Source organism: Mesocricetus auratus, unplaced genomic scaffold (genome assembly GCF_017639785.1).
Source record: "Mesocricetus auratus isolate SY011 unplaced genomic scaffold, BCM_Maur_2.0 contig_10599_pilon_obj, whole genome shotgun sequence".
Lineage (NCBI taxonomy): Eukaryota > Metazoa > Chordata > Mammalia > Rodentia > Cricetidae > Mesocricetus > Mesocricetus auratus.
This window is the reverse complement of record NW_024434229.1, coordinates 1-12194: the sequence shown is the minus strand read 5'-3', so window position 1 is coordinate 12194 and position 12194 is coordinate 1. Positions and strand designations below refer to the sequence as shown.

Here is a 12194-nt window from a genome sequence, read left to right as displayed (position 1 = left end):
AGGAAAATTAGAACCTAGCGAATCCATAAACAAGAAGTAACTGAGGAGTTTGAAGGCTTTTGGTGATTAGGGGGATGTGATCCAGTTACCAGTGTTGGGTGACCAAGATACACTGGGAGACTTTTTTTCTCATGACAGTCATAGGGACACTTTATGTCATTTCCTCATTTCAGGATCTATGTGTAATTGGAGACTTGATTGTGTTGCTGCACCTTGTGGAAGAAGGAGACTTATCTTACTCTTTTAAAGACTCTGCATCCAAAGTATTGATGTTTTTATATCTAAGGAATTTTACACAAGGAATTTAATCTGCAATAGATAACATGTGGAACACCACCTTCTGGGCAGGTTTGTCTGTTGTGAGATCCCCAGACAGACTTCCTAGGAAGTTCTCCAGTCTTCTTGCAATTGTCCCTAGCTCATCTAATCCTGAAAAAAAATCGGAGAGCAGAGATCAGTAGAGGTCAGGTGCCCCATTTAGGACCCTAATCTTAAAACGTTAGGTGAAAAGCCTAGAGCATAGTCAATACCACTCACCCATCACAGATCTCTAGTCATCTTAGACCCAAGAAGGCAGGAAGACAGGATAATCTGTGCCTGAAACAAAGAAAATAAAGGAGCTTCTACTTGCAGCTGGACATTGAAGGAGAGCCCGGATGTCTAGGCCACTAAGACACACTAATCCCCCTGCATTGCACCAATGTGGTACTATAATTGAGTAATAGGCATGGAATTCCAACCTTAGATACATCATCATTACATTTCTTATTTATTTATTTATTTATTTATTTTTATTTTCCAGTTTAAATTTAGATAAGATCGAGGTTGCTTCACAAGTCAGTTCCAGGTCCCTCTCCCATTCCCTCCCCTCCTCCCGTGCCCTCCCCCCAACCCCCCACATTATCCCCTCATTCCCCCAGGGAGGGTGAGTCCCTCCATGGGGGTGTCCATAGTCTGTCATTTCATATAGGGCAGGGCCTAGACCCTTCCCCAAGAGTTCAGGGTGAGAGTGCACCTCACATTGTTCTATGGGAGTCCAAAGTCCCATAGAACTGTCCTGGAACTTATTTTGTAGACCAGGCTGGCCTCGAACTCACAGAGATCCACCTGCCTCTGCCTCCCAAGTGCTGGGATTAAAGGTATGTACCCCCTTTCACCACATCCTCTCCAGCATAAATTGTCATTGGTGTTTTTGATTTTAGCCATTCTGACAGGAGTGAGATGGTATCTCAGAGTTGTTTTGATTTGCATTTCCCGGATGGCTAAGGATGTTGAGCACTTTCTCAAGTGCCTCTCAGCCATTTTAGACTCCTCTATTGAAAACTCTCTATTTAGTTCTGCAGCCCACTTTTTAATTGGGTCCTTTGCTTTTTGGAGACTTGCTTCTTGAGTTCTTTGTAAATTTTGGAGATCAACCCTCTGTCAGATGTGGGATTAGTGAATATTTTTTCCCATTCTGTGGTCTGCCTTTTTGTCTTGCTGACTGTGTTCTTTGCCTTACAGAAGCTTCTCAGTTTCAGTAGGTCCCATTTATTAATTGTTGATCTCACTGTCTGTGCTAGTGGTGTTATGTTCAGGTACATATGTTCCAGTGCCTGGGAACTGCACAGAGCTCCCAATCCTGGCGGGAGTCATCGTTACATTTCTAAAACCTTTGACTGGTCCAATTAGCTACAGCACTAGATGGGCATTTGAAGCTCCTGAGTCAGGAAAGTTTGAAGGTAGCTGCTTGGTTTAGGTTTTCTGACTAGAAGAAAGGGAAACACATGAGAGGCCATACCTTGAAATGGTACTACTTCAAGCCAAGTATTGGAGTCATTGTCATCCATTCCTCCTGTTCTGGTACATGAAGTTATCAAAATGTTCTTTCAGGTCAGCTTCTGTTCCTGCCTGAACATTCTGTGATTTTTTTTTGCCTCTTGGATCACCGAAGTCTCTAGCTCCTACACTCAAGCCTCCCTAGCATTTTCTGCTGGTTTGATATACGACATCATGCTGATACCGACCTGATACCGACATTCAAACAGCTCCTGAATTTTCACAGGACCTTGTGCCCATCAAGCTGGGAATATGGTGAAGTTCAAACTGCAAACAAGCATAAATCTCCAGAGTGTTAAAAGGCTACTACACTTTTAGTTCCCTCTTCCCCACATCAAGAGAGCCTCATCAATATACCTGTCATACACACACTTCCTTGTGACCTCACCTTCCTGGAATCCACAGATGGATTTACCTTGTTCAGATCACTGTGTGTTTTACTATTACTCCAGGGACCAGTGCTTAAATATCTTCCTTAAATGCAAAATCTCTACCCATTTTTTGCCCCTCCCAGGCAGTCATCATTCTCACATGGATTACCATCCCTTACCCTTCTGAGTGCTAGCATTAAAGGTGTAGGTAATCTGGATTCCACAATGTTTAATCACTGTATGCAAATTAACATGTTGGGACAGGATTATGTATAAAATGGAAGTTGAGAATATTGGCCTAGCCAATAGAGTGCTAACTGTAGAACAATTTGGAGCTTGATATGTTGTCTCAATTTGTATTATTATATTTACATGCCAATTAGATAAATGGTTACAGAATTTAGGACCATTTACTGCTCCTACATTCCATGTTCTGGCAGCAGGTCTGTGCTCTTGGTGTAGAGAAAGAAAGCTTATAAGGAGAAAGTCATCCTCCATTAACTACATAGTGGCTACAAATCCTGGCTGGGCTCCCAGAGACCCTAACACAAAAGGAAAAGAACCATCCAGCAATAACTCATAAAATTATGAAGAATAGTAATACACTCTTAGCATCTGAGAGCACATAAGAGTCAGACCATGGGCCAAGACCTGTAAACCAGCTCATTAGAAATCTGTACCAAGAAAAGTTTAAAATCAAGCACAGTCTGGTTACAGAGTGACTATGAAATAGACTAGGTATACCAGATCAAAAATCTTCTGAAATGTTAGACTAAATAATATTTTATTTAGCATTCACAAACTTTTATATGAAAATCAAGTTACATGAAATACAGTCTTTTTTATACAGTAGTTTAAACAGACTTGGCGTCTATATTTTTACTAAAAAACTTTAAAAAACATTTAAAATCTACTTCATTTTTTTCCTTTGTACAAAATGAGATCATGCTATTATAACTTTGAAATATTTTTCTAAGTGCAAATACTAGATTGTCTCCAGGTTTAAGACAAATACACAGTGAGTACTTAGGCAGTTTCTTAGAGCAGTTAGAAGCCTGGGCCTCACATCTTAGGGTGGTAGCTGTCTCATGGATTCCTTCTGGTCCACTCATTGCCCCTCAAGTACTACTGTCACACAGGTTCTGGGAGGGTCACTAAGACAAACCTCCTTGATGGCAAAGACAGTAGCAACCTTGTTTGCAGCCACACACAGACTGTATTTCCAAGGACATGATCCTGACTTTATCTCCCTGAGGGCCACTTTCTGAGCAGGTCCTGTTCTTTCAGCAGCCACATTAACTGCCAGTCTCATCTGGCCTCTTGCTGTAGTTTGTCATAGAAATACTGGGTAAACCCAGTACTGGTTGGTTGTCCAATTCAGAGACTCATGAGGCTTGGAAAGGGTAGTGCTTTTAGTTACCAACCAACTGCTGCCACAGGAAGGTGCAGCGAAGAAAATACCCTAACAGTCATGTCCTTGGATTATCTTGTCATGCATATTTCCACATCTCCATATTTCCAAGTCAATGTCAATCACGCTAGTAGCACAGTTCAGGTGATGCAGAGCAGAGCTCTTTTGTTGTCATTATCATCATCACCATCTCCATCATAGTCATCACCATCTTCATATCACTTCAATCCCCACCAACATCATAATCAACATCATTATCATCACCATCAGCAGAATAACCATCACCATCATCATCATTTCCTCCACCATATCACCATCATCATCTAGATCATAAAAATCACCATCACTATCATTCCAATAACCATCACCACAACAATCATGATCATTATCCCAATAATCATTATCATCATCACCAACATCGAAAACATAATCATCACCATCATCCCAATATCCATCATTACCTCTAACATTCTCTACATCATCATCATCATCATCATCATCTTCATCATGATCACCACCACACAGGGGCACATGCATGTTTCCTAAGTCATAGTTTACACGCAAGTTGGGCAGACGTCTTACGTAGGCTACTGGCACAGCATGTAAGTTGATGGGGACGTTGTTAAACATGGGGCATATACGTGGTCGGGGGCAAACTCTATACATAATGGCATATGGTGGCATCTGTCGGTGCAGGTTCTGTGGGACAGGCCATGTCAGGTGCTGTACATTCTCAGCTGGCTTCTCCAGTGGTGGGCCGATTCGTTTGAATGTGCTTTCTCCCTTCTTCCTTTTCTGTTCCTCTTCAGCACCTTTTTGAATTTTCTCAATCAGCTTTTCATCATCTTCAGTGGGGTCGGTCCAGAGGGAGCACCTGGAACATTCCTGGCAAGAGGCTCCTGGAGAGAGGGGATGCTGGCAGAAATGGTCGTAGCCATCAATAGAAACTCGACAGAGGTAGCACATATGGGCACCACAGCGGCAAGACATGTGGTTGCAGCCTTCAGATTTGATGAGGCTGGTGCCACACTGGGGGCATTTTCTAATGCGAGCAGCAGCCATTTTTTCTTCCATAGATGTCCGGTACTTGACGTCATCTTTTTCAGCCAGGTCTTCACAGGTGAGGCCAGAATGCTCTTTCCAAAGTCCCTGACACTTCCTACAGGTCTCCTTCAGGCAGCCAATATTAGGGCAGCTGAACCTCTTCATTTCCTTGTCCAACAGAGCAGGGAAGCCACAAGAGGGGCACCTGACCAGCTCATCAGCACAGGCTGCAGTGACTTCTTCTTCAGCTCTCCGTTCATAGTATTTGCACAGGATGTTCTGGGGGAGCACCTTCTCCAGTTCACTGGTTGGGAAGAAAGATGTGCAGTTGCCTTCCATGCAGCTGAGTTCTGACTTTCCAGACCCGAACGCTGCCTCTTGGGCATATCTGATGAGACATTCTTTGCAGAACAAGTGAGCATCGGAGCACTGTGTCAGCCTCTCAAATGGAATCTCCTCATAGCAGCAGCCACACTCAATCAGCTGTCTGTCCTTTTCATATGGTTCTGCATTCATCTGTAGGGGAAGCAAAAAGTCTTCATGCTCTGCCTTATGTTTGATATTCTGCTCATAGAATTCCAACTCTTGCTGCACAGCTGGAAGGAGGTCTTTCTGGTCATAGGACCTACACTGTCGACGCTTGTTTTCCAAAAAGAACATCCTCTTTTCTATTTTTATGTTGCCCTGTTCAAATTTGAAATCTATGAAAGAAGACCGATTCATTTCTTTCTTCTTTTTCTGTTTTCCACTGGGATCAGATGAGTCTTTTTGCCATTTTTCAATAGCATCAGAAAAGGCCTTTCGTGTGATTGCATAGTGTCCTTTGAGCTCACGTAGTGCCCACTTGATGTCTTGACTGCTGAGCATCTTGAATTCATCCATCAAAAGGTCTGCAGCTTGAAGGAAGCATCGTTGGTCAAGTGGAGTCAGTTTGGAATAGTCAAAAAAGTCTACTTTAGGCAACATCACATCACCCTCAGAGACAAGCAGGCTGCTACTGGGTTGGATAATAACTGAGTCTTCTTCTCTCTTTGGATAATCTGGGCTTTCCAGAAGAAAATTACAAAGTACATTCAAATCATAGTAATCCTTCAAATGAATGATCTCTTTAACATATCCATTTGCTACATCTGGAAATCTTGCTTCTGTTTCTTTCACTAATAATGTAACAAGTTCTTGATCTATTTCATCAGCTCCTTGTCCCCACGTGCTTTTCAAATTGGCCACCTGAGTTTCTCGCAGGTTTAAAGCCACTCCAGTGTCTTCATCAAGTATTAAGTGTTGATCTTCAACTTCTCCCCGAGGATGGGCTTCCTGAGGAGAATAAGGAACAGGGATCCCCTTTTGGTGGCGTTCTGGATATGGAAAAGCAGGTTCTGCGCAATCTTGCCACAAGACCGTTGTGCCCATTTCTGCTTCATAATGAGTCTCTTTGGGTACAACCTGGTTCGTTCTTTCTTGAGGCTGGGGATTTAGATCTTGGAAGGAAGGGTGGTGAAGCCAGTGTTCTCCTTCAATTACCTGGTCATCTACTGAAGTAGCCGTCTCTCCAGGATTTGATGAATCTGTCTGTGAGTCTTCAGATGATTGATTCTGAGCTTTCAGAGACTCACTTTCTGGAAAAAGCAGGCCATTTTCTCCCAATCTAACGTCTTTCTGCTCCAATTTGGGGTTGACTGTGTTGTTTGCTGTCTGCTTAATGCTTGGTTCAGTTTTGGCTTCGTTTTTGCCACAATCAAGATTCAGAAATCCATGATATTCATCCTCTGAATCATCCTGTGCCCCAGGACCAAGCAATGATTTGTTACAATAGTAGAAACTGCTGTGGGTATCTGTTTCAGAGTCTCCTCTAGACTTTTTGGGCCTTTCTTTTCCCAATCTGTTCAGATCTTGCCACGTGGCAGCTGATTTGAAGACACTGGCTCGGTATGTTTGAGGTTTATGGTTTTCTGTCAGTATGACATCATCATACACGTAGTCATCTTCATGTTGCTCAGTAGCAGGCTTAAGTAGCGCTGGATTCCCTTCCTCATCAGATCCAGATATGGTTAAGGGACAATCTCTTTCAGTCATCCATTCTTCTCCTCCATGGCTGTGAACATTGTTCAAGTGAAGGACCTCCTCTTTGTTATTTCCCTCTGCCATTTTCAAATTCCTATATAGATATAGATGATTATCAGTACCCAAACATGGCCATCATCTGTTCAACAGGGTCTCAAGTTCAGGCTGAAAGGGCTGATGCATGCACAAGCTCTTCACCAGGCCTCAAAATCCTGCCTCTCCTGAGCTTTGCTGGATAATGAATCCCTCCTACTGGCTGACTCAGACTAAAACTTATTCAATAAAAACCACCATTTCCTTACTTCTCTCATTTCTCAGTCCAAAGGGATAGAATCCTATCTCCACCTATGTTATGACTTACTCAGATCTTCACTGATGTTGAAGCTCAACTTCCAGGAAATGCCCTTAAATTTGTATCCATCTAGGACCTGCACTGCTCCTCTTCTTTTCGTCTCCAAATATCAAGCAGAAACCCACTCTGTAGCTTCAGTAATTCTGCATCTCTAACAGCTCTCCTCACATTCTGTAGACCCTGTCTTCTCTACATAGATTCCACAGATTGTGTCTGGGTTTCTGTTTACAGATTGCCCCTAGGTATATGGCTATCCAGAAGACAATTCTGGCATCCTTTTTTTCAGCGACTGAAGTGCACTTAATCTGTACTAAGAAACTCTCAGTTTGTTTCCAAGGGATCCAGTGACTCCCAGTGTTGTAATACAAAAGCTCTAATCGACCTCTTCCTTGTTCTGGAAACCTCACAGAAAGACCCCAGGTAAATGAAGAAATCCTGGAAAATGTCCTTGACATCTACAAAGGATGTATATGTTAAAATTTACAGAATCTGGGAGAGGTGATGCTCATTGACCTAGGACTTGTTCAGCTTTTTGAGATATCTTGGTGTCAAGCCAAATGCAGTGAGTTAAAAAATGAAAAATATATTGTAAAAATGCCTGGAACCCAGTTGCAAAGAGGAGTGATGACAAAAGGAATCAAGATCAGCCTGGTGAAACCCAGAGAGGCAGCTGACCTAAACAAGGGGTAACATATGGACCTCAGACTGATGACTGAGGAGGCAGCATGGGACTGAACACGATTTCCCTCCCACTGAACCTTGGTGATAGAGAGAATTCCTTGGCAATCTGTGGGACCTTGGAGAGTAGAGCAGTAATTTCTATAATGCAGTTGGACACTGGGAACCCATTCTATGTGGAAGGATACAGTCTCAGCTTGGATACAGAGAGGAGGACCTAGGCCCTGCCCGGGATAATGTGACAGACTCTGAAAATCCCTCCTGGAAGCACTTTCACTCCCCGGGGAGCAGAGTTGGTTTGGACTGGGGGGTGAGTGTTTGGGAGGACTGGAAGGAGGGGCAGGAGGGAAGGGAAGGGAGAGGGAGAGGGAACTGAGTTTGACATGTGTAAAAAGTTAAATAAAACAATATGAAAAAAAGAAAAAATGGTATTACATGTATTTTTGTGTATGCATTTGGAAAATATCCTGTAAGAGTGCATTTGTGTTGGTAAGAAAACGAAATATATGGTTTTCACTTCTATCCTGTGTACCAGGGGGAAAAAACTCAGGTTCTCAGGCTATGTGACCTGAACTTTGTGCCTTTTCCAAGCTTCAGAGTTGCTGATTCTAAAGTATATGACTCCAGGGATTCAAAGACTGACACCAGTTTGGTATAGCTCAGGCTGGTCTCAAACTCATTGTATGGCTAAGAATGACCCCGAACCTCTGCTCCTCTACCTCACACATGCTGAGACTAGAGACCCTGACTCTTTGAGTGTGCCTTTTCTACCCCCTTTGGATGCTAATGAGTACCTCATGATGGCATTCTGTCCTAATTTGATACTTATTTTGCATGCTTTCTGGGCATTTTCTCCTACTTCTTTGACAGCTTGAAATACACTAGTCCTATATCTGCTCTTGCCATAAATCTGAGACAGGAAAGAAATTCTCTTCTACAAGATCTATCTGCTGATAGATTTCTCAAAATTCCCTTTTTGTTAGTCTTCTATATCCTAAACTGAACTTGAACTTGCTCTAAAGGCCATGATGACCTTGAATTCTTTCAAATGAACTCTAAGAAAAAGAACCCTAACGCAGTGTGGTGGTGGCACACGCCTTTACTCCAGCACTGGGGAGGCAGAAACAGAGGTATTTCTGTGAGAAATGTAAAAACAAGAACTCCTTACAGGGCATAGTGACACACACCTTTAATCCCAGCACTAGGAAGCCAGAAGCCAGCAGATCTCTGTGAATAATGGAAGAACAAGAACCCCTAACAGGGTGTGGTGACACACACCTTTAATCCCAGCACTAGGGAGGCAGAAGAAGGCAGATCCCTGAGAGTTCTGAGGCCTGCCTGTTCTTCGATTAGACAGTTCTAGGACAGTCTCCAATCCTACAGAGAAACCCTGTTGGGAAAACCAAATCCCTTTTCCTCACAAAAAAGCAACACCCACAAAACAAACACAAAGGATACAATAAAATTAAAGATTAAAGTGACCTGGGGTGGTAGTACATTACTTCAATCCCAGTACTCTGGTGTCAGAGGCAGGAAAAATGCGCGAGGTCCTGATCTACACAGAGAGCTCCAGCACAGCCCTGACTTTTTAAAGTGAGCTATTCTCAAAAAGGTAAGCAAATGAATAAAAAATTCCTTCTACATCTATATTTACCAGATCAATGCAAATTAAAAATACTTTAAGATTTTAAATGCTGAAAAACTAAAACCAACAACAGCTTGTGCTTTTACACTGCTTTGGGTGTACAAAATGGTATAGTCATCCCACTCATGCAATGTACCCAGAAGCCTAACAGGCCAACTTACCCTGGCTATCAGTAGGCTCTCCTTCCTTCACTAGATCGCTGCTGTTGTTTGAAGCTCCAGACTAAGAACCTGGCCTTAAATATATTTTCCTTCTAGGCCCCTCCCACTTACTCCACCTTTTTCCCATCATTCCAACAGAACCGCCCACTAAATGGACCCTCCCAGTCTACAGCTTCACCCTATAGGAACTTGGTATATTTGAGGATGTCTTTCATCATCTGGACCTTGAGCAGTAACACATCCTTTGCCCGGCCCTCTTGGTTCTCCAATTTTGGGTCTTGATCCCAGTTGAAATGAGGCCTTCACTACTTGGTTGCCATCTCACTTAGTAATAGGGTTTCAACTCAGGCTGCCAAAGGTCATCCTATGCCTTCTGATTTCTGTCACCCCCTCTTTTTTCCGTCTCTTGAGACAGGGTTTCTCTGTGTAGCCCTGAGTACTCTATAAACCAGGCTGTCCTGAAGAAAAAAAGATTTGTATGTTAATTCCTCTTACTCTGGGGTTCAGGGATTAAAGGTGTGTGTCACAATGCCAGACTCCTTTTTTGACGCAGGGTTTTTAGTATAGCCTTGGATGTCCTGTATCTGACTAAGCAGACTAGGTTGGCGTCAAGCTCAGAGACATCTGCTTGCATCTGGGTTCTTTGTGCTAGGATGAAATGATTGTCCACGAAACCTAGCTTTGTCAATAATATTGTTGTAAAAGATATGATCAGTTTTCTATTCAATTATACCTTTTCAGTCATTCAATTTTTTTTCCACAAAGAGATTCTCTGAGTAGCCATGGATATCCTGCTACTCATCATGTGGACCAAGCTGAACTCAAACTGTGAGATGTGCCTGTCTTTTCCTAAAAGGTGCTGGTTTGAAGGCATGTCCCACCATTGCCCGACAAGCTTATTTTAAGGCGGACCTCATGTATCCTTAACTGGCCTTAAACTTTCTTTTTAGTATAGGATGACCTGGAGGTTTTGGGATTACCCATGAACAGCATGGCGCACTACACAAGGAATTTGATGGTGAGGATGTCCCTCCCAATCTACCAACTGAATTAAACTTCATCCATTTTAATTTTATTGTTTGCTAATCAAGTTAATGGTTGATAGTTCACACTTTGCTGTGATTTGCATCTATTTTGATGAGAATCTGACAAGCTAACATTAAAACTCTGAGCCAGACTTTTTGTTGATTTTTTTTGTGTTTTTGCACTGATTTTTCTGCTTCATATGAAATGTCACTGAATATAAAGTTGAAACAAATAAGGCCTCCAGGAACTAAGAACTGACATTTCCCCATGATGCCACATATTAGCGTCATTCCTATGAACTAATGTATATTTGAAACATTATAGAAGAAATTCAAACTGGGTTTGGTGGTCCACCCTCCTTTAATTCCAGCACTTTGGAGGCAAAGGCAGGAGGATCTCCAAGAGTTTGACACAAGCCTGGTGTTCAAAGTGAATCCCAGAAAAGCCAAAACTGTTAAACAGAGAAAGCCTGTGTCAAGAAACCAGTGAAAATATTAGGAATTGAAACACCCTTCCATGGTAAAGCAAGAATTTCGCTGACTCACTGAGACATCACTCCTGCCCCCCTGCCCCACAGAATGCAGTCTTAGGTACTGTCATGTCTACACCCAGTATATTTATTTATTTTCATAACAGGTTTTCCCTTTTTCGCTAAGGAGCTTGTCCTGGCACTCACTCGGTAGACCAGGTAGGAATTGAACTCCTAAACATCCAATTCCCCCTTCCTGCCAATTTCTGGGATTAAAGGTCTGTGCCACCACTACCCAAGCTACTCCCAGTATTTAAAGTGTTCATGTTTTGCAATATAAATTAGTGAGATACCCTTTAAGTTTTACTCAAAGAAATTTTATTTAATGAATAATGATAACTGGTGAAAATTAATTATGAAAACTGTGCAGTAACATGGGCAGTTAAACATCTGAAGTCTCTTTGCTCAGGAAGCAGGAAACATATTGCAAAACTTAGGGCACAGTCTGGGATAAATGAGAAAAACACTATTTAATTATTTTGTATATCTCAAAATTTGACTCATATTATTTGGAAACGAAAACCCTGAGCCAGGCAGCAATAGTTCATGCCTTTAATCTCAGCACTCAGGGTCAGAGGCAGGGAGATCTCAGTCAGTTCAAGTTCAACCTACTCTACATAGTGTGTTCACAACAGAGAAACCCTGTCCACAATAAAAAACAAAAATGAAAGGAAGAAAATAAAAGCAAAGTGAAAAGAAAACTCCATGATGAAAATGTTCTTTTTAAATTTTTCTCTCATGTTCATCCTCACTGCAGTTTCATCTTTTTTACCCTCTTCTTTTACATTCTTCCAATCTCACCTCAATGTCTGATTAATTCCTCATCTATATACATGTAGAAAATAGATGGCCTCCTAGTGATAACAAACTAACTAGGCATTACAAAATTCAGTGAGACTCGCCACAAACTTTCTTTCTTTTTTTTTTTTTTTTTTCAGACAGGATTGCCAGAAACTTTCTGATCAAGGCAGGTCAAGGCAACACACTAGGAAGAAAGGGGTCCCCAAAAGCAAGGAAATGAGTCAGAGTCACCCCCACTCCCACTGTTAGAAGTCCCTCAAAATACCAAGTTACAGAACCATAACACATATTTACAGG

General features: G+C 42.1%; 1 protein-coding gene across 1 annotated transcript; it reads right to left on the bottom strand.

Annotated features, from left to right (window-relative positions):
* Window positions 1-304: 304 nt before the first annotated feature.
* Window positions 305-6789, bottom strand: LOC121138571 (E3 ubiquitin-protein ligase RNF216-like). Its single transcript, XM_040741241.1, has 2 exons — window positions 3915-6789; window positions 305-429 (listed from the first exon to the last, which is right to left on the bottom strand). The coding sequence occupies exons 1-2, from the start codon at window positions 6787-6789 to the stop codon at window positions 305-307; spliced, it is 3000 nt and encodes a 999-aa protein (XP_040597175.1).
* Between the last annotated feature and the right edge of the window lie 5405 nt (window positions 6790-12194).

Excerpts from the sequence above, each read along its gene's own strand:
- LOC121138571 (XM_040741241.1), bottom strand. The coding sequence starts at position 6,789 with ATGGCAGAGGGAAATAACAAAGAGGAGGTCCTTCACTTGAACAATGTT. Across the intron at positions 430-3,914 it reads TTATGATCTAGATGATGATG|GATTAGATGAGCTAGGGACA; the intron begins GTGATATGGTGG and ends ATTTTTTTTCAG.